The sequence below is a fragment of the Crotalus tigris genome, unplaced genomic scaffold, assembly GCF_016545835.1.
Source record: "Crotalus tigris isolate CLP2741 ecotype Arizona unplaced genomic scaffold, ASM1654583v1 scf7180000017663.5292952, whole genome shotgun sequence".
In the NCBI taxonomy this organism is placed as follows: domain Eukaryota; kingdom Metazoa; phylum Chordata; class Lepidosauria; order Squamata; family Viperidae; genus Crotalus; species Crotalus tigris.
The window spans coordinates 5,003,672-5,030,325 of NW_024096550.1; the positions used below are offsets into that span (position 1 = coordinate 5,003,672).

Here is a 26,654-nt window from a genome sequence, read left to right on the forward strand (position 1 = left end):
GGTTGCCTAAAGGGCATCCAGAATCTTAGAAGGTCACAGTAATGCACCAAACATTATTTGCAGCTGAAATAGTTCCAAAGGCTCTGTATTATTAATACTGAATTTGTATCTTGCAATATTTGAACTACACTAAGCAAATGATTGCCTGAGAATGGCAAAACAACTATGTTTTTCTGCTTTACTTCTGCTTATATAAAACCTGCTGTTGAGTCCTTCTAAAATATTTATTTATTTACCTGGAATACTGGTTCATGTAAGTAGCAGCTGTGGTTCTTTTTGCTGCTCCTCTTTCTAGGATTTGATAGACTTCATCCTTGTTATGTACAGTTATTTCTTCTAAGCCCTTGATTATTACACCTCTCTGTCAAAAACAAAATGCTGAAGTTACATATGCTAATTCAGAAGTTCATAACCTTGAAGGAGACACATCTGCTTTTTTTACCTTGTTACGTGGGTCATCAAACAGTTGCAACCTTTCCCCAACATCTGGAGATGGACTCAAAAGATCAAACAGCTCCTCATTGTAGATTTCCAACAAAGACACTTTCACAGAAAATTCTGTACCATTCTCTGCAAGTTTTTCAAAAATTTGATGCAAGGTACGTGGAATTACACCTGCGAGTGGATCCTACAGAAAAATAATATCACAGTATTAACCGACTCATTTTAGAATCCAGGAATTCAGCCTTAGAATGTTAGCAAATAAGTATGAAAAGAAATAAATGTTCTTTTACTTCAAAGAAAGCATAGACTGGAGATAGGTGTTAGGACGTAAGAATGTGTCAGCATCATACTTGAAAGGCATTAAAATGTTTTTACCTCCTCCCATGTATATTCTTCATTAGGTGATCGCTCTCCTTCCATAGTGAAGGTCTTTCCTGTACCGGTTTGACCATAACTGTATAAAGGAATTTGGAAAATTAGCTTCAGTAACATATTTTGGTGAACAACAAAAAATAAACACAATACTCACGCAAAGACAGTGCAGTTATAGCCCATAAGTACTTCATCCAAAATTGGACATACAACACTCCGGTACACATCAATCTGTTTGGCCTGGGCTCCAAAAACCTGTTTTATTGAATAAAAGAAACTGTTCTTACTCTGAGACCAGATATAAAAAGGAACTTGTTAAATGCTCTGAAGTCACACATATCTTCTACCTGAATTAGAGTAATCTTCTAACAGACCAAGTTAAAACTATATTTTGTAATTATCTGCAAAACAAATATACTTCAGAAGTTTCCTTAGCGGTTCAGACACAATCGTTATATTGCACAGACACAAAAATTATATTTTAACATATGCTGTGTAAGCTGTAATGCGGCTTGTCTTGGTTTGGTTTGGTATAATGCATTAACCGATCAATATTTTACAAATTGTAGTTTATAAAATGAGTGAGTAACCTTACACACTAACCTCTAGTTTAAGGTTTCTTTTTGTAGATTGTTGGGGGCAATATGCTGATTCTGTAAATTGCTTAGAGAGGGCTGTAAAATAGTAATAGCACTTGGATTTATAAACCACTTCATAGTGCTTTACAGCTTTCTCTAAGCACTTTACAGAGTCACCATATTGACCCCAACCATCTGGGTACCGTATTTTCCGGCGTATTAGACAACTCGGCGTATAAGACGACCCCCGACTTTGGAGCCGATTTGCATGCTTTAGAAAGTCGTCTTATACGCCGGAAAATACACTACTCATTTTACTGACCTCAGAAGGATGGAAGGCTGAGTCAACCTTGAGCTGCTCAGAATCAAACTTCTGGGGTGAGCAGTGAATTAGCCTGCAGTACTGCATTCTAACCACTGCACCACCACGGCTCTCAAAACTACTATGAATTACAGTATATAAGTCTAAGTGCTATTGCTAAATATGAGATTTAAATTTACTCCCCTCCCCACTTTCCACCCCCAAAAAACTGGTATTTAAATCTAGAGGCCAAAAGACTATCAGAACTTATAATTTATAAAAAAAATCAAGCCAATATTTGCTTGTAATCATCTTATTTAACAGAGACATACACAGGGAAACAAATTCAGGCAATTAACTGAAGGCAACAAAAGGAGTAATGAAAGGAGCTAGTCCTTCAGAAGAACTGATAAAGTGAACTTTCTGTCCAGTTTTAGACACAAATCTGTATTGGTTATAAACAGCACTGTCTGCTTCTGAACTACGAACACGTAGCAGCCATGCTAAGGAAGCAACAACTAATTTCTATCTGATTTGTTTCTTAGGTACTATTAGAAATCTACTTAACGATGGAAAATCGTACCTTCAGTAATTAAACATCCCTTTTTTCTGAATAGATGTGCACAGTTAACTTTTAATTATGTTATGCTGTAAAAAGTCCAGAATTATTAAGAAGATGGACTAGTCTTTCAATAATTTCCTGATTAACTAGATGTCAGATACTGAATATATTTCACAATTGAAAAAAGTTGGCCTCTCTTTACTAGTCTGATTCCAATATCATCTTTCGATACATCTTTCTGATACTACCAAGATGCTCCTGTCCATCCTCTGCAACTAACTCTACATTTGCACTGAAATCCCAAATGCTGTTTAAAGATAAAGATCACCATATTAAGTTTTATGTGAAATTATATCAACATGTATATTTTTTTTGTTTCTCTAATAAATATCTTTCTTTATAACTCACATTTGATATTTATTCTAAAAGAGACCTTCCCTATTATATCTTCTGTATACATAAGATGCACAATTAAGGGTCAGAATCGAGATGAAGGGAAAGCTCAGTTGAAGTGCATCCTTTCACATACTGCACAAATCAGGACACATCAAGTAAGAGTCCAGTTTGTTTTTAATCCTTTAAAAAAGGGAAAATCTAACCAGGACACTCCAGTTACTCGAAGTAGTAGCAGGAATTTGTGAGCTTGAGACTATAAACATAACAATGAACCCTAGTTTGATAATATATTCAATATCAAACTAGCATGCTCCTAATGATTCCTCAAGCTTTCAGGGATGTCTTTCCAAATTGTCACTGCTTGCTCCTTATTAGCGAAGGTGCCAGGGCTTGAACATGGAAACAAAATCTTTATTCATTATCCCGTAGCATTTATGGCTCATTTTTTCCTTAGCTTGTCGTGCAAACTTAGCCACTGGAAATTGTAAAGATGTTGCTCCTAAACTGCCAAAATGGGGAGGAAAGGCTCTAAACATTCCTACTAAGCAGTAAGACTTACCATATCAAATGTATAGGTCTTCCTTGAAGTTTTATCAGCCATTCCTCCAGTGCGAACAATAACTTCTTTCCTTCCATGGTCACATTCCACTACAGCGTAGGAATTAGCTTTGCGCTCAGATATATTGAAGGGCCTTTAAAAACAGTTTCCCATACGTTATTTGAAGTAAGTGTAAGCCTAGTTTCAAATCAGCACAAAACCTATAAGCCTGTTTCCTTTGCTTTTTAGTTGGTATGCATGCAGTACCATAAGATTCCAAACCTAGAATCTAGCTTCCTACTTGAAGATGGAACAGAACAGTATAATACCTTAACCACTACATCACGTTGGGCTTCATTTGGTCTGATACTGTTCCTGTACAAAGTGCTATGTGGATCCTGAGAATAGGTTTTATACATAATCCATCTGAAACTTCATCAAATCACAAAAATCTTCAGTCTGAACTTTTCAATCAAGGAACCAATCATCACTGTATGAAATTTCACATCTAAGGCATAGATTGACAGGGACACTCTTATTTTTTTAGATGGGATCCACATGAAACCATCAAATCACACAGTATCACATGACTGAATCATTACAAATATAATTATTCTTGGCCCCAAAATTTAGAATGAACAGATCTAGTAATGTTACATGAGATTTATCTGGAACCACCATGAAAAAGCATATAACTTTCTGTATGCTGAAGAATTACAGTTACATTTTTTATTACTTTTGATGCTGTAAAGACACAATAATGTTGTTCAAGGGGTGGATCCCATTAAATATTTTTAAAGCTAAAACCCACCCAAAACTGTTATCAAACAACAGCATTAAAAAACACTTAGGATTTCCATGATGCAAAGTAATGGAGTTGAAATACAGATTTTTGTATTTTGAAAATACTTACATATGAGCCATTTGAAATTAAGATCAATGTATAGATGGCAACTATCTTCATTGTCTGAGCTAGAAAATTAACATCTGGCCATTCTGGATGTTATTATGACATTAATAACCTTCAAAAGGTTATTTAAAAGAAAAAACATAGCTGTAATTATTTCAATTCTGTCCACAGAACATACCACACTTTTTTGTACTTCATTGTCAATCATAGCATAAAAATAGTTTCTTTAGCTGGTTCATCAAAAAGATTCAGTTAATAACAAAAATCTGTTCATTCAAAATATATGTACCATTCAAAGCAGCTAAGACAATAGCACCAAAAATCACATCACAACAAAGATCTTAGACTTCATATTGCATAACTCCACATAAATTCTCTTCAGATTCAAGCTTTAGCCTCATGCCAGTGTCCTCATGCAGCAAATTAATTAGGCTTATGTTTTAGCCTAAGGATATGATTTGAGATTCTTAAAATAGATCTTTACCTATATTACTGATTTTTATATTTTATACTGTTTATCCTGCTCAGTAGAGAATAGAGAATAACAGATTGGCAGCCATCTAAATTTGATTATTGTTTGCCCATCCCATAATGTAGTCAATAATATAATCATTATTAAACTTCCAGCTCAAGCATATACCATATAAATGGTTTTTTTAAAAAAGCCTAAATACTACTCTGCTTTTTTAATTACAGTCTTCAACAACTATTATCTTAACTTTTTACATCCTTATTGAGAATGAGGATGAAAAGAAGTCTGTCATTGGTCCTAATTCAAATGCATCCAAATAAAGACATGTACATGAAATAACCTCAGTCCATATGAAAATACATAGCAGGACAATGTCTGCTCAATAATCTTTTGTCAAGTTGAAGATGCTGTCTCCAGACCAATTCTGCTCCCTTTATAACTCTAATAAAAAACTAAAAAAAGATCACCCTTAGGAAGGTTAAGAGGACAGTTAATGATGAATTGAGTCCTATTGTTTCCAATGGAAGGTACTCTGAATACATACTCTATATGATGCATGATAATAGGGCTTTGCTTCCCCTTCAGTGAAGCTTAGGGACATATTTAATGATGAATAAACCTTATTGTTTCCAATGGAAGATACTTCTGAAGACAAATGAATACTCTACCGAGAACTATTGTTCAGAATACATGGTAACTAATGGGACTTTATTCCTACTCAAGACTGCAACGTCCTTCAAACAATCAGCATTTTGATTGTTATGATGAGTGGAGGGAGGGCTAGATCCAGATTGGCTCATCTTTACAGCCCAAATTAACAGGACCAACTCCATCCTGACTCAAGTCTTTCAATGACGAGATGCTTGTTCTAAACGTGATCCAATCTGAATCCAGACCAAGTAAAGCAAATGTCCGCGACTATAAGCCTGGAGGTTAATCCTGATCAAAACTGAGTGAGACTTTGGAGAAAGCACCATCAGAGCAAGAGTGATGCTCCCCCGCGTTAAGTGACAATCCCTGCCCACGGAAGCGACGACCCGTAAGGACTGACCTGCATCTCACCACCACCTGGATGTTCTTGCCTTTGTCCTCTTTCTTCGCGTTGACGATAGAACTCATCGTCGGTCCGCCGGGGTAAGTTAAGAAAGCAAAGACCTAGGACAGAACCAAGCTGGGAAGAGAGCCGGCGCTTCACCCACAGCGCGCAGGGCAGCTCTGAATCATCCGTCTTCCCGAAGGGGATCCCGGAGCCTTGCCGATCCGGAAACTTCGAGAGAGAAAGAAGCGTAGCCGCCCTTTCAGCGGAAACCGCTTGAGCTACTCTTCCCCCCCCCCCCTCAGCCAACTTCACGAGAGAGAAGCGCGCCCAAAGTGAAGCCGACCACTTTGAATAGCTCGCGCTGCGTGCCAGCCAATCAGCGTGAGGTTACGAGATTCGCAGAGGTCCATGGGACTTTTTTAATACGCGTGAACGCCTACGCTGTTTATGACATCATCACTAGGCGACAAAAAAAGTTTAAGTGTACATAAACCTATAATAAACAGGTTGTACAGGTGTCTGAGGATTCTAATGGGATTGGGATACTCTTTTCGTCTTCCTCGTTCGCGGAATAAAAAGCAGAAAAGGGCGGGGGAATCTTTCTAACTCAGGCCTTACTTACAGCATTTGAAAATGTGCCGCAGTTAAAAATGCAGCTTGGAATAAATTTCATTCCGCAGTTGCTTAGAATAGCTTTGCATACTGGACTCCTATTTGTGTACTTCCATCCAAATATCTGAGATGTAATTCCCAGGGCTGATAGCCATGACGCTTAGGTTTTAACAATCAGTCGCAATCTTCTGCCAACGTACCTATCGGGTTTTTATAAGCGGATCGTTCAGCCCAGGGTTTTTCGAACTTGGCAATTTTAATAGGTGTGGACTTCAAGATGCTGGTTGAGGAATTCTGAGAGTTTAAGTCCATATATCTTAAAGTTGTTAAGTTTGAAAAACAAAAGTCACTTAGAGTTGGGCCTGACTTGAGGGAGTCTTTCCCTTTCGAAATGCAGATACTGTAATAGTGAATGGATTTTAAATTAGGAGATCGGGAAATAGACAATTCTACAATTCAACAATCTGTAAGGCTACCCAGAGTTCGTTATGGATAATAAACATAGTCGGCTTGATGAGGACAGAACACAAGCATCCTGGGAATTGTAGTTTTAGTTACCTGTATCATTAGTCATCCAAGGCGGCCAATGAGACAAGAAAAATTTTAAAAGACTATCAAACTGGTTCTCATATAATGTACTCTAATAGCAAAGCCTTCTCATGCCTCTCCTGTGCCCAATTTCCTTGGTATGCAGAAATAGCTAGGAAAGGAGAGAGCTAGAAATGCAGAGTTTCTCAACTGTGGGCTGAATTGGCTTACTAGAAATTGTGGAGGTGGATATTTGTAAGGTGACCAACGTTTTTACAATGAAAAGGAGGACACAAATAAATTGAAGAAAAAAATATCGTAAATAAAAGAAACATTTTATTCGTTGCAACAATAATACAGAATACACTATAATATGATAAATGCATAATAAAAACATTTGTAACAATAACATTTTATATTGTAATTATGCTTACATGCCTATAAATTATTATTTAAATGAGTACTGTTCAATTGAATATTTTTGTCAATGTATCATCTTTTAACAATATACTGGAAATATCTGAACAAGAAATATCCTTCATACTGAATTTTACGGCAAGTGCTACAGCTAGAGTATCAACATTCAATATCGATTTCTCACTTTTCCAAAAATCATTAGTAATTGAAAAAACCCTTTCAACTGCTGCATTAGTTCCAGGGAAGCACAACGTAAATTGAACAAGAATAAATAAATTTTCACATGGAATATGTTCATTTTTGAAATGGCTGAATATTCCATCCATCTTTTATCAATTTCAATGTGTTTATTTTCCCATTGTATCAATTTTTCAGAACTTAAAAATACATTCAGGCTTCTAATTTCTTCAAAGAGACAATTGTCGTCTATTTTAATGTCTGGCATTTCTTTAGATACAAACTCAACACAAGATTCAATATCTATCCAATATACTTGCGATGAAGTCAAAAAACACAATTGAAACTGTTATTTCCTGTGATGTTTGTTTCAGACCATTTTCGATATATTGAAAACATGTTTGGTAAAAATTCTGCAGTTCTTTGATAAACTTTTCCATTATGCCTGGATTTGATTCCTCTAAGTCTGACAATTTTCTTTTTATAACTAAAGGAAGAAATGTTCCTTCAAATCGAGTTTTATATTGAAGGATAATGTCATTCAAAATAAGACTTACTTCTGTAGCTGAAATGTGTTCACCTTCAATCTTTTGAATTGTTTTGTGAAAAATAGATGCTTGATTATGTACAAAATACATTAATATCTCAGATATTTCATTATTGAAAAACGATTCCAGGATTTTAGGATATTTGTCTAAACTTAAAAAATATGAACGGAGAGGCTCAAATAATTGTAGAACACGCTCTATAGCAGGTGTTAGAGCAAGCCATCTAACTTTTGAATATCCTAAAAGCTTTTTATATTGAACATTTGCTTCTTCACAAAATTGTTTTAAAGTAGCCACACGAACGGTAAAACGACTAAAATACAAATAAATTGTAGTTATTATTACTTCTACATCAATTGGCATGGCACATGACACTGTGTTGATTGCATTTGACAAAATATGTGCATTACAACCTATTCCTAGTATTTTCTTTTGGAGTAAATCTTATAATTTTATATACACATTATTCACCCCTTTGCGTCTTTGCCCACTAAAATTTGTGTTTGTATTATCAGCTGTTAGTGCAACAACTTTGGATTTCAAATTGTTTTCATTTATTACTCTGTATAGATGGTTTGATAAAATTTTAGCAGTTTTGCCTTCAATAGATTCTAAATTTAAAATTTTTACTTGAATGCCCTTGGTAACATTAAAATATCTTAAAATGTATTGAGTACATTTTAATTTCATTATGATTGGATGCATCAGATAAAACTGTTACAAATGCTGCAGTTTCCAAGTCTTCTGTAAGTATTTTGTCACAGTAATTTTTAAATACTGATTTAATAATAGCCTCGCATTTTGTCCTGGCGCATGAAAATTTACCATCGTGAAACTTTTTCAATAATTTAGTTGTACAATCCATACTACGAAAACTTTAATTGTGAATTATGGTATGGTATGGAATGCAAATGTTCCCTCCATTGCAGCTAACTGTTTTTCCTCTTCAGAATACTTAGAAGTTTTAAAAAAACTTGTTACTTTACAACTGGAAGCAGATGCATCTGATGATTGCTTATGTTTCTTGGTGGTCAAGTGTTTCGTAATAGTTGCTTTGCCCCCAACTGCAATACAAAATTCTCTGCTGCAAATATTGCAGAAAACAATGTTATCCTTCTTTGATGTGATGAATGGAAATTCCTTATTCAATTTATCGTTGAAATGGCATTTCCTCGTTTTTGATTTTTCCATTCCTAAATGGAAGTTAGTCTCCTCCAGATATCTTCAGGACTAACTAGAAGATGGTGTAGATGGGTAGCAGGGAGGGGTGTAAAGTTCCTGCCAATTCGCCTTCACTGCAGACAACTTGCATGTGCAAAGTTTGCCAGCCGGGTGTTTTGGCGCACTCAGCAGCAATTCCTATTGGCTTTTGAAAGCCAGTAGGGGGAGTAGCACAGTTCATGCAAAAGTTGAAAAAAAAAACATTAAAAAAGGTGCCAGAATGCCGTTCTGAGCGTTCTATGAGGAAAAAAAAAGCCCTGCAGATTAATCTTCAAATATCGAAAAGGAGGATATATAGGAGGACACTTTTCCAGGGACGACAGAACTTACAAAAGGAGTTTGTAATAAATACAGCTTCTACTAAAAGACTATTCTATTATGGAAATGGAGGAATCTTACCCAAAGCTTGATTATGAGCTTATATTGGAAAAAATCCTGGAAGCTACAGAGTACATGAAATCTTGGAGAAAAATTAAGATCATTTTGCAGAACCACAAACTGAATCTCAAATCTTAATGGATCAACCTATAGCCAAGGAACAATAAAGGAGGAGCAGATTAGCTTTAAAGAGGCCTATATGCAACAGTGCACACAATTTAAAGAGATGGCGGAAGAAGCCACTGATCAATTGAGCTCTAGAAAAATGCTGGACCTAAGACTTCAAATTGATACTCTGATCATTCTACAAGTCAACTAATCACTACAGAAGAAGATATTTCACAAGCCTACCTACAAATTATGGAGAATTCTGATGATCAAAGAATGACTTCAACTGAAATATTTGCAGTCTTAAAAGCAACAGGAATTGACTTTCAGAACCTGGATAATCAACTAGTAACTACAATACGGAACAAAATTGACTATCATCCAGATGATATTGGAAGAAGGGGAAGAGAACTTAGACCAGACTGATGTGTCAATAAATACCTGTACTCAAATACTGAGATTTGTTGACACAGATGTGATATTATGGAAACCGGTCTGGCACAGAAAGAAAACTAGAGTTAGATTTAAAAATGTGATTTTAAATTTTATTTAATGGGTTAAAAAGGCTTAAGAGATTTGGACTGACTTAACAATTAACTGAGCATGTGAAGTTAGCAAGATGATATTTTGTGTAATAATATGCTTGTTTTATATGATACTTATTTGGACGAGATTTAAATTTTATTTAATGGGCTGAAATGATTTTTTTATAGAAATAGATTGATTGATAGATTATATATCTAAAATAGAGTAATATTTTTATTTTAAGTAGAATAACTATTTTGTAATGGAAGAAGAACAAGAGAGATTTGTGATAAGAGAAGAAATGGTACAATTAATGATCTATTAGACTAAGAAATAGAATATATGTGGAAACTTTAGAATGTTACTGTTGGAATATTATATGTATTTTAGAAGGGATACTCGAAGTACTAATAATGTGTTTATTTAAGATTAAATTGGAATACAGTAATTGGAAATTAATAAAGCTTAAAAACAGGATTGGGATTTACATAGATATGTTATTGATGATTGTTTTGACTAATTGAATTTCATGTAGAAATGGATTAACCTAAATATGTTATACTATCTGAGGGAAATAGAGAGGGAACTTTTAATGAATTAATTTGAGTTATATAGGTATGACTTTGTTTTTGGATGATTGATTACCCCATCACCACGGTATTTCTTGAGCACTCTGATGTAAAAATTAAAAACCAATAAAACTTGTTTTTATAAAAAAAAGAAGTGCAGAGTTTCTGTACAGATCATTAAGATAGAATACTATAAAAATAGAAATGAAAAGAAAGATGATTGATTACCCCATCACCACAGTGTTTCTTGAGCACTCTGATGTAAAAATTAAAAATCAATAAAACTTGTTTTTATATAAAAAAAGAAATGCAGAGTTTCTGTACAGATCATTAAGATAGAATACTACAAAAATGAAAGATTTATTTTCACCTTTCTTTGCAGCAATTGAAGGAAAAACTAAGAGTGAATTATATATCCAGAACCTGCAGCATTTATAATATATTTAAAAGAGTGATCAAAATCTCACCGAGACCTGAGCAAATTTTAAAATTCATTAGAATTATTCATTGAGTGGATATTAAAATTATGGTATTAAATTGGGTTGTTAAAATTAGGATTTTAAAATGTTTACACTTCCTCTAATGCTGGGTATCAAACTGCCGGCCCACAGGCCGGACGTGTCACGTGGAAGCCACGCCCACCCCATTGCCGGCAATGGCAAAACTAGCCAGATACATTGTGCGATGTCACATGACATCACAAATTTGACATGCCTGCTCTAATGGCTATGTTGTATCTGAACCATATGTTATTTTAATTTATTTTATATATTTTTTACTTTATTTTTTTCTATTTATGAAAATTTATATGGCCATCCAACTCATTCTCAGTGACTCCCAGTGGCTTACAAGGATAAAAACCCAATACAAATATAATAAAAACCAGGTCTTCAGGGTCTTGCAAAAGAATCTCAAAGTGAGGGCCAATCTTATCTCCATGGTGATGATGTTCTACAGTGAAGGAATCACCATGGAGAAGGCCCTTCTTCTTGGTCCAGCTGGGGGAGGGCAATTTATTTTCCCAAGAGGCCACATAAGAAACCAGGACTTTGTGACAGATCGCTTTCCCATCCCTCTTGTGAGGAATAAAAATTCAACTCCAAGAGCATTGGAAAACAAAACAAATTTTATTAAAGCTTTTGCAAAAGCTGGTGTATCCTTCTACCTGAATCAATTTCAGCATCACGCCACATCTTTCCTTTTCAAACCCATTACCAGATCCTCCAATTATGTAATCAAAAGTTCCTTTTGTTTTTGTCTTATCTCCCCTTCCTTGTCTGTGGCATGATTTGTAGCATCCTGCTAACTAAGGGTGTAGCTTTATCTACAAGGTGAGCCTGTCAACCTAAACTGGATAATTGCAATTAAAAAGGATGTATATCTTCCCTTGTTTATCTATAAGAATGCCTGCTTTTCATCTAGAAGCTATGTGTATAACAGATTTTATGATTCGGTTAAACATGGCTACACTTTGGTTCATGGTTATACTTTAAAATACTATCTCTATGCAGTTTTTATAAAGAATAAACCTTATATAAATTGAATAATATGTTTTTCATAAACTGTATGCTATTCTACAATAGTGTGCCCTATTCTAAAAGTATGCTTTGAGTCAGTGTATATAGTTCCTCTTTATTCCTCCAGCTTACTACATCTCCTTCCCTGAAAGTACCTTAGCTAAGTGCCTCTATATGCCTATTCCTTTAAGCAGAAATGGAAAATTACAACATGTACATTTATTGTGTACCTCACACTCTGATGCTGGCACCCTGCCTCCGATGCTGCCCTGCCCCACCCCTGCCACCAATGTGCACCAACATCCCTGCCCCCCCCCCAATGCTGCCACTGACACTAATGACACTTCAGGCCAGACTGGGACTGCCCACAAGCCAAACGTGGCCTGCAAGTTGTAAAATGCTCAGGTCTGTGCTTGATGAACCTCCTTAGGGGACCCATACCATTTCCTATTTCCCCACTCTAGTGGGTTGGGAAGTGGTGACCGGAAAAAGATGGTTCTTCAGATGACCTAGTTCAGGAATTCTGGGAGTTGAAGTCCATGAGTCATAAAAGAGCCGAGGTTGCCTACTCCTGACCTAGTCCCAAGCCATGTAAGCTTTGAAGATGACAACCAGCATTTTGAATTGGATGTGGAAGCAAATTAGCAGCCAATGCAGCTCCCGCAGGAGAGAAAACATATGCACATCTAGACCTGCACAAAGCTATGCATACCGCTGCATTTGAACCAACTGATGTTTCCAGATACTTTAAAGGGCAGCCCCATATAGATAACATTGCAACAGTAAAGATGGGAGGTGACTAGGGCATAGGTGGCTCTGAATAAGAATTATTGGTTCAGGAAAGGGGGTAACTGGTATACAACTCACAGTTGCACAAAGGCACATGATTGAAAAATGACCTGCATGGAAAAATTACAACTTTTATTGTATTTTTATGGTGTAGTTTCTAGGTGTGGATATAAATGTAAGTTTTGGGAATGGAAGGTGTCCATGTCATGAATCAAACAGTCTACAAGAAATAAAATAAATGGTTACACTATCAAGAACTTGATAGAAATAAAGAACTAATTTATACCGTATTTTCCGGCATATAAGGCGACCCGGCGTACAAGACGACCCCTGACTTCGGCGCCGAGTCGCATGCCTAGAAAGTTGTCTTATATGCCGGAAACTACTGTTATTTCCGGCGTATAAGACGACCCCCGACTTCGGCGCCAATTTCAACGCTTTCAAAAGTCGTCTTATACGCTGAAAAGTACGGTATGTGAATTTATAAGACTGTTCTATTTTGTTTCAGCTGGAATGTCACCATGAATTATTGCTTCAGTCTTGCCTTATGCTCTAATAGCAGAGGCGTGGTACAGTTTTCATTAAAGCAACATTCATCAGCCTTTGAACAGCATGCCAGAAATCTCTTTGTAAAAGGAGATGGAGCCACATAGAACAATTGAATCATAGGAGATATTTTGCTGCAACCCTCTGCTAGTTCAGAATATTTACATAATGTATATAATTTATGCAGTATATATAATTATAAAAATATTTTTTTATAAAAATAGGTTAGGACTATATTACTACAAGGACCCAGTAACTGAATTTTAACATCACTTTTAATTATTTTAATTATTTAACTATTTATATATACAGATATAATAATTCCCTTCCCCTCACATCCCCATGAATTCCAAGTTTAATATAAATTGTGTGTGAACACAATTAAAAAAATCTCTCATTCTCATCCCCTCCCATACAGCACATATATACATGTGCAGAGAAAACAGCAGGATTAGGCAAAGAGAAGTGACATGAGAGAAAAATTTGTTGGTGAGTACCAACAGGGGCCTACCCATACAGGTGAGTTACACCAGATCCACTGGAAATGTACATGTGGTAGCATACATGAGTTTCACCTGACCTACTGGTGACTTGCTTAGAGAACTATGTTCTATAGACTGGTTCTGATCAACATTGTTTTGGCCTCTTGTATGTTTTAGTTTTGTACATTGACCTGCATAACTGCTACTGTATGCAAAAATGAGCTCAGGATAAAAAGTATATGGCTCACTTAATTAAAATGAATATTCCTTCCAACTCTTGCTTTCTGAGTCCATTTAATAGTATATTAATATAGATCATTTATCTTGCTGAAACTGACTGATGCTCACATTTATTAGGCATATGCTTTTGAAGTTTACTGCAACAGACATGGGTCGATGACAAACAGTAGCAAGTGATGCAAATTAGTAATCACCTGGGTGTAGAGGCAGCTTATTAAAACAAACCCCAAAACTGCACTGTATAAACAGTTCTACATCTTCAAATTGATATTTCAGCTACAGAGTAATTTTCAGAATAAAGTTATTTGAGAAGAGCCAGGGTTTGTTATGTGCTGGTTATTCTTATTCTGGTGGTTCTTTTAAAAGGATCAGTGGTTAGTGTGATCATAACCCATTTAAGCAAATCTGAAGTGTATTCTCTTTTTTGTCTCTTTTTGATTAGGATTCAGGCTGAGTTATAATACTGAGATGGCATGGTTGGCTTGTGGATGACCTCTGGAGGACTCAGGATTGGAGTGATGTTCTGTCCTGGCTCTCTTGGAGACTTTTGATTCCATCAACCATAGTATTCTTCTGTATCAGCTTCATCTGTTGAGAATGCTGGTCACTGTTTTGCAGTGGTTTTCCTCCCTTAATAGCCAGTTTCATTTGATGCTGGGGTGTGTAGACAGTAAGAAAGCTGACCTTGATAGAAATATGCAGGAACCATTACCTAGGTAAAAGGGGTTACAATGAAGTAACATTTGAAAGTGCTTCAGGTAGATACATCCCTAATTCACTGGAGAGCAAGGAGGAGGAAGGACAGAACCATCAGCTATGCAAGACTCTCTACTATTGTAGCCAATCTCAACGAAAAATAGTTTAGTTTTCCTGTGGAGTTGATTTCTCGAGTCTGGTATACCTAGTGAGCTACAGGAGAGAAAAACCGCCTTGTCCATCTTGTATGGAGTATGTCGGAGTTCAGGTCTCTTACTGGTCATTTTTAAAATCTACTATGAAACTACTGGGTAAAGTCATTTGGGGGCACGGGAGGTAGTATTATTAGTTAATCTGCAGCACATTTTCATCCTCCCTGATCAAGCAATTCCATTCAGATGATTAGTCAGTGTCTGGAGGCTGGGAAGTTCTGGAACTGCTTCTGACAGAATTCCAGCAAGACAAAGTGGATCTGGGTTTTTGACCCCACTCTAAGTACCAGAAAGGTATTTAATTAAGTTGGTGTGCGATTTGTAGGTACTCCTGATTCACAGCTTCTGTTTGTAGAGCAGGTGGCAGCCTTGACTAGGGGTCCTCGGTATAAATTCGTCTAGTACCAGACTAGAAAATTGAAATATGTTGTAGTTATACCATAGAAATTCTCTTGTCTATTATTCTTCTTCACCTCTGTAATTTTTATTTCCTATATCTTTTTTACAGTTAAGAATAATTATTTTCAAAAATGCACAATCCTGGACAGTTTCCCCATATTCTTTCTGTACCTGTTTTGCAGATGTTCTGTACATTTATGAGAAGCCAGGATAAAGGACAGAGAAAACAGGATAATGCAGCTGGAGATGCTTCATGAGACACTTTATTTATTTATTTATTAAATTTATATGCCACCCATCTCACTAACCAAAGTGACTCAGGGTGGTTACTCTAGTAGTCATCTCAGTTTGAGCAGAAAGTTTGGACTTTCAGTAACCTGGCTTAACTTGTTTGGTTAGTTTCATGTGAAAACAAGTCCTTACAGGGAATTATAGGGATTCACATTTTGGAAGTTTGAATGGATTTCTAAAGTACTTGACAAGTAGAGAACCTGAATAACTGAAATCAATAATGCAATCAAATACTGTGATCAGTACCAGATCTGTCATCAGAATTTTTTTTGGGTAGGATCCAGACATCTTACATAATGCTGAATTTCCAGATAGAAATTTTTAGTCAACACTGCTGCTCCTCAGGACTGAAGTCCCAAACCTGCTTTTTTCAAAAGGCAGCTGGACTTTGTTTTTCCTTGAAGATGTTTTGCTTCTCATCCAAGAAGCTTCTTTAATTCTGACTGAAGTGGCCTTAATGACTTTCAGAGTGCTAACAACAAGAATACAAATCCTTCTATCTTCCACTATTCAGTCAGAACTGAAGAAACTTCTAGGTTGAGAAGCAAAGCGTCTTCAAGAAAAAACGAAGTCTAGTAGCCTTTTGAAAAAAGTACCTTTGGGACAACCATTATCTGATTGATAGACACTCAGGACTAAAAACATGACATTCCAAAGAATCATACAGTGTGAACACAGATTGGCCAGGAAATATATCTGGAGCACTTAAATCTAAGTGACATAGCTCTTAATATTAATTAACTTATTAATTATAGCAGCCTCTCCCAATATGGGAGCTTATATGAGGTAGAAGGTAGAAGAATACAATTAGGAGCATAACAAGAGAAAGATGTGTGGGTTTTGTTGATGTGCATGAATCACATTACTAAATCATTCTCCAGCAGGATGGCTGTAGAATCCACCGGATGGGTTATTACAGCCTTCCTGCTCAGCAGACTAGGTCAGAACTTTAGCCACGCCCCTCCTTTGGGTGTGACCCCAATTTTGACTTAGTCTTGAGCTTGGCAGCACATAAGATTTCAGGCTCTGTAGCCAGATTAGTTGTCAAAATAGATTAGGCTTTAATTTGAATTCATTTGGCTGATTTCAATTGGCAACTTTAAAATCTCTAGCAAATTGACAAATTAACATAATAGGGAGGCGGCCGGTGCCTGGCTTTTCGGCAGCGAGCTCCAGGCCTCCTGCTGAGTCATTTTGATTGATATGAGTCCGCTCTCTTTACCGCGTTGATTTGGCTCGAGCCTCGAGCTTTCGGCCCACCGGCTGATTCAGGCTTTTCCTTCATTTATTGAGCGAACGTTGGAGTGGTAGCGGCAGCGGCCGGCGGCCACTCAGCTGAGAGGCGGAGAGTTTTTTGGTGGCCAGAGTCGATCGGGGGAGCCGGCGCAGCAGCACACTTTCAAGCTTTGCAAGGAGAAGCGAATCTGAAGGTTGCTTGTAGGATTCCCCCTGGCCGGTTCTGAATAGTTATTTAGCTATATTTGTTTTCCTTCTGGTTACCATCATTGCCTAATCTCCTGCCCCCTGGGAAGCCTCCTTTAGGGAGCGTGACCGCCATTTTGACCGCGTGTCTTTCATTGACAGCTGTTATTTTAAGGACGTTATTTCTCCGGACGCCATTTTGGGTGTACTACAGGCATCCGCCATTTTGGGTGGGTCTACCTGCACAGAAATTCCAAAGTTCTCTTACCAAGTGAAGGGAATACTGACAGCCCTCGCAGGAGGAATATCTAAAATACCCCAGTGGTCTGACTTGTCAGCCTTGCATTGGGGGGGAGAGTACAGGCTCAGCCAGTCTGAAATTACTGAGTTGGTATTTGTTTTCTTCTGTCAGCATATTTCTGGGATTGCTACTTTAGCAATACCTTTTTCTGGTGAAGGAGCGACTGGAAAGACCCCTTGTACTCCCAACTCCTTTGGCGAAACACCTGACTGTTCGGTCATTGCGTTGCTTTGCTTCCATCTCTGTCAACTGGTCTGCGTGCTTGAATTTTCCCCCCACCTCCAGGTATTTCCTACTCCGTATATCTGGTTCGCAATGGCAGACAGCATCTCGAATTCAGCTCCACAGGTCTCCAGAATGTCCCCCCCCCAACAACAACAAAAGCGCAGATCCACTGAACCTGAATCGGGGGGGGGGGAGAAAAAAGCTAAGACAAAGCATATTTCCCAGAAGGAGCCCTCAAAAACAGCTGAGCAAGAGGCCTCGAGGAGACATTTGGCATTGGAAAAACAATTCTCTAGGGCCCAAAGGCTTAGATCCAATGAGGCTGACATAGTTTCCCCCGCCCCATTGAAGAACCCTATACCTGAACCTACCTTTGTTTCTTCTCAAGAAATTCTAAGGTCTTGGTCTCCTCAGGGGGAAACTGAGCAGGTTGGTTCCTCTCGCTCCTCATCATCTGCATCATCACCAGATCATGTTCCGACTGTGGCAGGCCCCAGTCTCAGGAGGATATATGGTCTGCTCAATTTCAGGCCTTTATGCAAAATGCATTCACTCAGTTTATGTCCTCCAAAGGTCAATTGACCTTCCAACCTCCATCCCAAAAAGGGAGGGCCACTGTCCCCGCCACAGATGTTTCAGAGACCTCCTCACAGCTTGGAGAGGCGGAGTCGATGGACCTTGACATAGCTGACATGCCCTTGTCGGAAGATGAAGAGGCTACTCCTGAGCAGACCCCAACTTCAGGTCTCTTTGGCCCCTCTCTCCTTAAATCTCTCCTAATCAAGGCAATTACCACCGTTAATCTAACTTCTGTACAGGAGGAAAAACCTTCTACCAGTCAGGAGTCCAATCCTCTGTTTGCGAGGAAGGTAGCGGAGGACAAGTACATTCCTTGCCCAGAGGTTTTCTGCACCTCTGTGGAAGATCAATGGTCCTCTCTGGCAGCTCCATCTGTTCCTAACAGCGTAGAAAAGAAGCTGTTCAATGTTTCTCCTTCATTTGCCTCACTGTTGGAGGTACCCACTGTTGATAGTCTTCTGATCTCACTGTTTTCTACATCTGCTATTCCAGGGGACATGGCAGAGGCCCTGAAAGCTGAAGATAAGAAATTTGAGCTCTCTCTCCATCGGGCACACCTGGCCTCGGCCTGGGCGGCCAAGGCGGCAACTTCTTCTTCCTTCTTCGCCAGGGCCTGCATCATGAGGCTTCGCGAGCTACAGGCCAGTGTCCCTCCAGATCAGGTTAGAACACATCAAACTTTGGCCAAAATAGTGTCCGCTTCCCAATACATGGCAGACGCTTCCTTGCACTCAACTAAATATTCTGCAAGATCTATAGCTGCCACGATTGCCTCTCGTAGGCTCCTATGGCTGAAACATTGGAAGACAGACTTGAAGGCTAAATGGTGCCTGTCCACGTCTAAATACAACGGGACACTCTTGTTTGGATCTATCTTGGATCCACATGTTAGCAAGGGTAAGGACAAACGCAAGATCTTAGTCCACCCTTCAAAAAAACTGGATAGGAGAGCCCCACAGGAGTTCCGTAGACAAAGTTTCCATCCCAGTGGATCCTGGGAGTGGAGTGGAGACAGCCCTTTTGGCCAGGGCAATCCTGGGACTGGTCAAGAGGCTCACGATCCTTCTACTCCAGACAGGATCGTTACCAGGATCGCCAAAATACTGGAGCCAAAGGCTAATTCCAATCTAAGTGTCCATTCAGGGGATCTGGAGGCCGTCCTTACAGGTGGTCCAAGTGACGCCAGGCAGGACTCTCCCATTGGAGGTCGGCTGGAAAAGTTCAGCGACATCTGGGAACTAACCACCTCCGATGCCTGGGTATTAGAGACCATCAAGTACAGTCTTACCCTAGAGTTCTATTTTCCCCCACCAGACCGCTTCATCAGGTGTCCTCTCTCCCGGAACACTACCAAGGCAAACTTGGTAAGCTCGGCCATTTCGCATCTGGTATCAATTCAAGCCATAGAACCAGTACCAAGGGACCAGGAAGGGAAAGGCTTTTACTCCATTCTCTTCATGGTTCCAAAGGCCTCAGGTGGGTGGAGGGCAATACTGGATCTAAAGGGACTGAATTATTTCTTAACCTACAGAAGGTTCAAGATGCAATCCCTGAGGTCCATACTAGCCAGCATCAGGAAAGAAGACTTCCTCTCTTCAATAGACCTCACGGAGGCGTACCTACATATCCCGATTCACCCACAATATCGCAAGAAACTTGCTATGGGTTTTGCTATGTGCACCGACATTACCAATAGAAGGCCTTACCCTTCGGCCTATCCTCAGCCCCAAGGGTCTTCACAAAAATATTAGCAGTCATAACGGCCCACCTCAGGCTGATGCCGGTGCGCGTACAATGTTACCTGGATGATATTTTAGTCCAGTCCAGTTCTCTCCAGTCAGCACAGTTAGACATTCAGACCACAATACTCACCCTTCAGAATCACGGATTCTCCGTGAACTTCAAAAAGAGCCACACCACTCCCACAAGGAAACTCCAACACCTGGGGGCAATAATAGACTCATCACTCTGCAAGGTATATCTTTCTCTGGAGCATCGAACCAGCATCAAGAAACTGGTCCACCAGATTCGGAAGGACAGGAGGGTGTCCCTGGCACAGCTATCAAAACTCCTAGGAAAGATGATATCTTGCATGGGCATCGTTCCATGGGCCAGGCTCCACTCCAGGCTCTTACAGTGGTTCCTCCTTCCCTATCAAAGACAGAACCTCAGTGCTTCCAACAGGAAGGTCACAGTCCCACATCACACATTATGGTCTCTACTTTGGTGGACATCATCTGCGATGTCCAAGGGAACCATATTTAGAGAGCCGACTCGAGTCACTCTCACAACAGACGCGAGTCTGTTCGTTGGGGAGCTCACCTGGGGACCCACCTGGCCCAGGGACAGTGGACTCGCTTGGATCTCGCCCACAATATCAATTGGCTCAAACTCCGGGCCATACACCTAGCCCTACTTCACTTCTCTCCTCTAGTAAAGGGGAAGCATGTCCTCGTCCTGACCGACGTGGCAGCAAAGGCCCACGTCAACAAAGAAGGAGGGACCTGGTCCTGGGAACTAATGTGCGAAGCATCAGCTCTGGGTCTTTGGATGGAGTCAAACTTGGGTTCCATCAGGGCGGAACATATTTCAGGGGAGGCAAATCATCAAGCAGACTCTCTGAGCAGAGCCAAGGTGGACCATGCAGAATGGCAACTGGATCCGGCTCTGTTCGAGGAGATCTCACGAAGATTCGGGCGGCCACACCTGGACCTATTTGTTACCCCGACAAACACACAGTTTCCCAGGTTCTTCTCCAGGTTTCCAACACGGGGAACGGAGGGAAATGGATGCCCTTCGATGTCGGTGGCCGGCGCAGCTTTTGTACGCCTTCCCACCACTTCCTCTGATTCCGGTGACCATACGCAAGCTGATCCTGGAAGGAGCAGAGGTAATCTTGATTGCTCCACATTGGCCATGGCGTCCATGGTTTGCCGACCTTGTGGATCTCTCGATGTCATCTCCGTGGAGGATCCCTCCGGACCGAGTGGTCCTCAGCCAGGGCAACCTTCTACATCCCGACCCTCAGTGGCTAAAACTAGCCGCTTGGCACTTGAGCGGGAAGGTTTAGCCAGGCAGTCTTATTCGTCCGGGGTGATCTCGATGATACAAGCATCGAGACGCCCTTCCACGAACAGGATCTGACGCCACATGGAGAGGATTCTGCAAGTGGTGTTTTACACATAGGTTAGAACCACTCTCGGTCACTATTCCAAATATCCTAGATTATTTATTAGAACAGTGGTTCTCAACCTTTTTAATGCCGCGACCCCCAACCGGTTGTAAGTCAAGGACTACTCAACTGGTGCAGCACCGTTTGCAGAATGGGACTTTTGGCGGGCTCAGCAGGGCAGAGACAGCCTGGACAATTCCTATTGGCTTTTGAAAGCCAATAGAATTAGACTCTATTCAAGAGAGTATTCTATTGGCTTTCAAAAGCCAATAGAATAAAAGGGAGTAGCACAGCTAAGGAAAAGGGGGAAAAAATGGCAGACTGCGTTGTTTGGCGACCCCCGTGAAATGGTCATTTGACCCCAAATGGGGTCCCGACCCACAGGTTGAGAACCACTGTGTTAGAAGGTCTGAATAAGGGTTTGTCATCCAGTACTATCCGCAGGCAACTAGCGGCCCTTTCAACGGTCCTTTCCTGCGGCAATTCCAGCCCCTTGTCGCAACATCCGGCAATCAGTGCCTTTCTAAAGGGAGTGGTCAACACCAGACCTCCGGTAGTACATCGCTATCCTTCTTGGGATTTAACCAAGGTGCTGCAGACCTTGACATCGTCTCCGTTTGAACCTCTCAGTTCATGTTCTCTCCACTTCTTGTCTTTAAAGGTAGCGTTTCTAGTGGCTATTACCTCAGCTAGAAGGATCTCGGAATTAGCCGCGCTGTCAGTCAGGAAGGATTTATGCACCTTCTTTGAGGACAGGGTGGTCCTTAGACTGGACCCCTCATTCATTCCAAAGGTTAACACTATCTTTCACAGGTCTCAGGAGCTAATCCTTCCCAATTTCTGTCCCAATCCCGTGCACAGGTTGGAACGTCAGTGGCATAAGTTAGATGTAAGCAGGGCCCTGCATTACTATGTGAAGCGCACTTCATCCTTCCGTAAGTCGGAGGCTCTATTTGTATCCTTCCAACCTTCGTCCATGGGGAAGAAGGTTTCTTCCTCGACCATAGGTAGGTGGATTAGGGCTTGTATAACTCGAGCCTATTCTTCTCAGTCAATTCCCATTCCTCCGCATGTTACGGCTCACTCAACACGCAGCGCTGCCGCGTCGGCCACGTGGTCCATGCAAGCTTCGGTGGAGGAGATTTGCAGAGCTGCAACGTAGTCTTCTCCTTCGGCGTTTGTCAGACATTACCGTGTAGATGCCTTTGCGGCTGCTGATGCAGCTTTTGGCAGGCGGGTACTTCAACAGGTTGTTTCTTCTCAAGGTTCATGAGCCTAGACTCTCCCCCAAGGGGACATGAGGGCTTTGGTATGTCCCATCCGGTGGATTCTACAACCATCCTGATGGAGAAGGGGCATTGTCTTACCTGAACGCCTTTTCTCAGCAGGATGATGTAGAATCCACACCCTCCTGTGCAGTTAGTCTAGGCAGGTGTATAACAAATGGAGCCATTACACTGAATTCGTCAGAGCTGCTTCGCCTCGTCAAAACTGGAATCACACCCAAAGGAGGGGCGTGGCCAAAGTTCTGACCTAGTCTGCTGAGCAGGAAGGCTGTAATAACCCATCCGGTGGATTCTACATCATCCTGCTGAGAAAAGGCGTTCAGGTAAGACAACGCCCCTTCTCATCTGGATCGTCTTCCGTGAGGAACTGAATAATCCTTGACATGTCAAAAGGTATGAAAAAAAATACACACACACATACATACACACATACATACATATATATGCTCTACATGCAGTGGCACAGAACTGGCTATATTTTTTTTCAAGAAGATCTAAGACCAAAGGAACTGCTTCAGAAGTAAAACAAAACCAAATGAACAAGCTGAAGATCATTTCTCAAAGTCAGCCTGGCACAGTGGAGAGATATTAGATCGAACATGGTTTGGCAGTCAACAGCCCTATTTGCTTTCTTTAGAGTCTTCAAGATGTGCTTTTATAATTAAAAGACAATTCCCAATTATTTTCAATGGAAGCAAAAGAATGAAGATATCCAGAGCCTCCAATAAAATTAATTTATTTGAATCTTTAGAAATAAGAAATATAAACCTTAGAAAGTGTGCAGTAGTTGTTCTATAACTCTTCATTCCCTCAGTTTTGGAGGGTGAAATGTTGATACTAGTGATGGCTGTTGCATAACCCTCCTCTATTCATTCTCTCATATCTTTCACAGGATTTTGTGCATGTGTACTTTTTATTTACTTTACACTGAGATTCTTGCATTTTGAACTATTAAAGACCCCACCACCGGCACTTTGCTTATTTTTCAGTATTTGCTTTCACGGTGGAAGGAAGAAACGTTTTCCTATATTTGTATGAAGGAAGGCAAACTAGCATTCTTTATAGAAAAAAACAATTCTACATACATTTAACAAAATTGAACCTCAGGAAGGAAAACAGATCCTGAAGCAATCATCCGTCTTCTAGAAATCACTCTTCCTTCCATCCCTTAAGATAACCTTATGGATCACATTATTAAAGATTTAATCGCAAATAGTTATATCTCACATTGGCAGAAAACACAGGAATACCACTAATAAGATTGTTTTCATTTTTAAAAAGCAAAGGAACATTTGTAATAATGTATGCTACAGGATAAGGTTTGTTAATTTGTTTTGCCTAAGATGCACTTTATTACTTTGTGTCTCTTCTTGCTATTTTACTATCAAATGTGGCCATAAGACTCCGAGGACTTATGAAATGGGTCAGAGGATGTTTGTGTACCTTGGAGGCTGTGGGTTACACCTGTTCTACAATAGCTTAATAAGCAGTGCATCTGGGAATGTGTGTTTCACCAAGAATTTTTTAGTGAGTAAAATAAATTATTGTACTCAATTATATTTCCAGCACTGTTGAACCCTGTGCCCACACAGCACCTAGCCAAACTGTTGACCTACTTAAATACTAATTGTTATCTTTAAGGTATGTCTTGTTTTTCTTTACTGATGGTTTGCATGTTACCTGTTGAAATTTAATCAACTGGATGTGGCTCTCATGTTACATAAGCTAATTATACAAGCACAGAAATTAAGAGATGCACTGCTTAAAACAAAGTAAACATTCAGTTACCATTTCTACTTATATTATCCAATTGTAATTTACTTTGATATAACTAAGGGCACATCCTTAGAGCCACTATGAAGGGCTTCACCCTACTACTGGCAAAGTGGTATCCAAATTAATGTACTTCTCTTGCGAAGCTGGCTACGTCTCTTTTCAGCCAGCCAGTGAATCTACATAAAAATGGAAGCCAGTTGGTGATCTGCCCCCATTTTTTCTTTAGATTCCTTTCCATGGAAGAGAAAAAAGCAATGGGGCGGAAAATCTTAAATAGGCATTGTGCAGGGGAACAGTAAAGCTCCCCATCAGAATAAACAGAAAGGACAGGGAAATGGTGGAAAGGTCTTGTTTGCACAAAGGAGTGAAAGGTCCAGGAATTTCTACCTATAGAAAAATGCCCACCTCTAAACTCCAAAGGAAACTCGGCAAACTGTGGAGAAGCTGAGCCAATAGGTAAATTTAATTAGTTTTCCAAAACAGTGGCACTAAATGGGAATTGTCAGACTCAGATCACAACCCCTTCAGGTGAAAGTATATAAGCACAATATATTACACATAAAGTGAGATATACCTGCACACAATTAGCAACTGGCTGAAATTATAGTGAAGAAAGTTGATAAAATATCCACACACAGTATTCCAAGCTGATTCACTGCATTTCAGATAAGAAATGGTTCCTAATCTGGTACAGTATCCTCTAAATAGGATAGGACTGTATCTCCCAGAATTCACAATCTTTGACCATACTAGATTCAATACTGTTTTGCTTTTGTACTTAATAAGAGCATATTTTGCGTATTAGAATTGAACCGCCAATGCATCTAAAATAATAATAATTGAAAATTTAGAATTGAATTGAGAATTGATAAGATAGCAATAGAAAACAAATGTCATCTCTGCAAAGAAGCTGAAGAAATAGTAGACCACCTAGTTAGCTGCTGTAAGATCTCACAGACTGATTACAAATGGCACGACAAATAGCAACAATGGTGCGTTGCATGAAGTAACATGTGCCAGTAGGCAAGAACTGGTGGGACCACAAAACAAAGTAATAATAAAATAAAATAAAAAAGCTAAAGTGCTCAGGCTCTTTGCTATTATTTGTTGTGGAAACAGAATATGTGGGGTTAAATTTCTATTTTTTCAAAAAATAGCCATTGTGTGAATTTTCAATGAGGACACCAGTATCTGGTATCTATTTTACTTGCTTAATTCACATATTACACTAAATCTTAAAGTGGCTTTCTAATATTTGCTTAGCATGTATGAAACCAGCCATTGTAGATTATAAACCACAATTGTTTTACCTCTCAATCAGAAGCTTTGAGCTGGCAAACCTTAAAGAATTAGTAACCAGGAAACCACAAAATATTTATACATAAAATATATTCGGTGTACACTTTTTCCTTATAGAAGTTCCTTCCCATTTGTTGCAATGAGAGTGACATCATAACATGGATCCTGATTTAGTATACATTGTTCCCAGTTCCTGAATGACTTTAGAAGAGTGATAGGTTCCTATATAATATCCAAGCCTTCTATTACATCCCAGAAAAGCATATATCCTGCTTCTAATAGAGCTAAAGCTTCAGTTTGCTGTTAGAGCAGGGGTCCCCAACCCCTGGTCCATGGACTGGTACCAGGCCACAGCATGCCAACAACCTGGCTGCACAAACAAGCAAAGCCCATCCGTGGGATAAAGGCAGCACACAAAAACACGCCTCCTCCGGTCCCTGGGAAAACCTCTCTCCACGAGGTTAGGGACCTCTGTATTAGATTTACCATAGGTTTCTGTCTCTAAGATACATTCCTTTCTCACTCTTTCTACAGTATTTGCAGTTTGATGTGATAACAACATGCCCTGACAAACTTTTTCCTCTTGATTGTATGAATTCTCATGTTTCATCAAAGATCTTTTTGGAAAGAGCTGAAAGATAGAGAATCCCTCTGATTACTAGCCAATCTCTACCCAGAGCTATTTCTCTACCTACATTTGTGCTCTTTGCTTTTGGTTTCAGAATTC

The 26,654-nt window shown here is 39.5% G+C and overlaps 1 protein-coding gene across 1 annotated transcript in view; it reads right to left on the bottom strand.

Annotated features, from left to right (window-relative positions):
• The window catches only part of KIF11 (kinesin family member 11), a 34,687-nt gene extending 28,791 nt beyond the window's left edge, over positions 1-5,896 (bottom strand). Inside the window, exons 1-6 of the mRNA XM_039336044.1 lie at positions 5,625-5,896; positions 3,213-3,345; positions 974-1,071; positions 820-898; positions 443-628; positions 237-361 (exon numbers count right to left, since the gene is read on the bottom strand). Coding sequence (XP_039191978.1) covers positions 237-361; positions 443-628; positions 820-898; positions 974-1,071; positions 3,213-3,345; positions 5,625-5,692 — 689 coding nt within the window. The 5' untranslated portion in view covers positions 5,693-5,896. The remainder of the gene's footprint in view (positions 1-236; positions 362-442; positions 629-819; positions 899-973; positions 1,072-3,212; positions 3,346-5,624) is intronic.
• Positions 5,897-26,654: the final 20,758 nt, after the last annotated feature.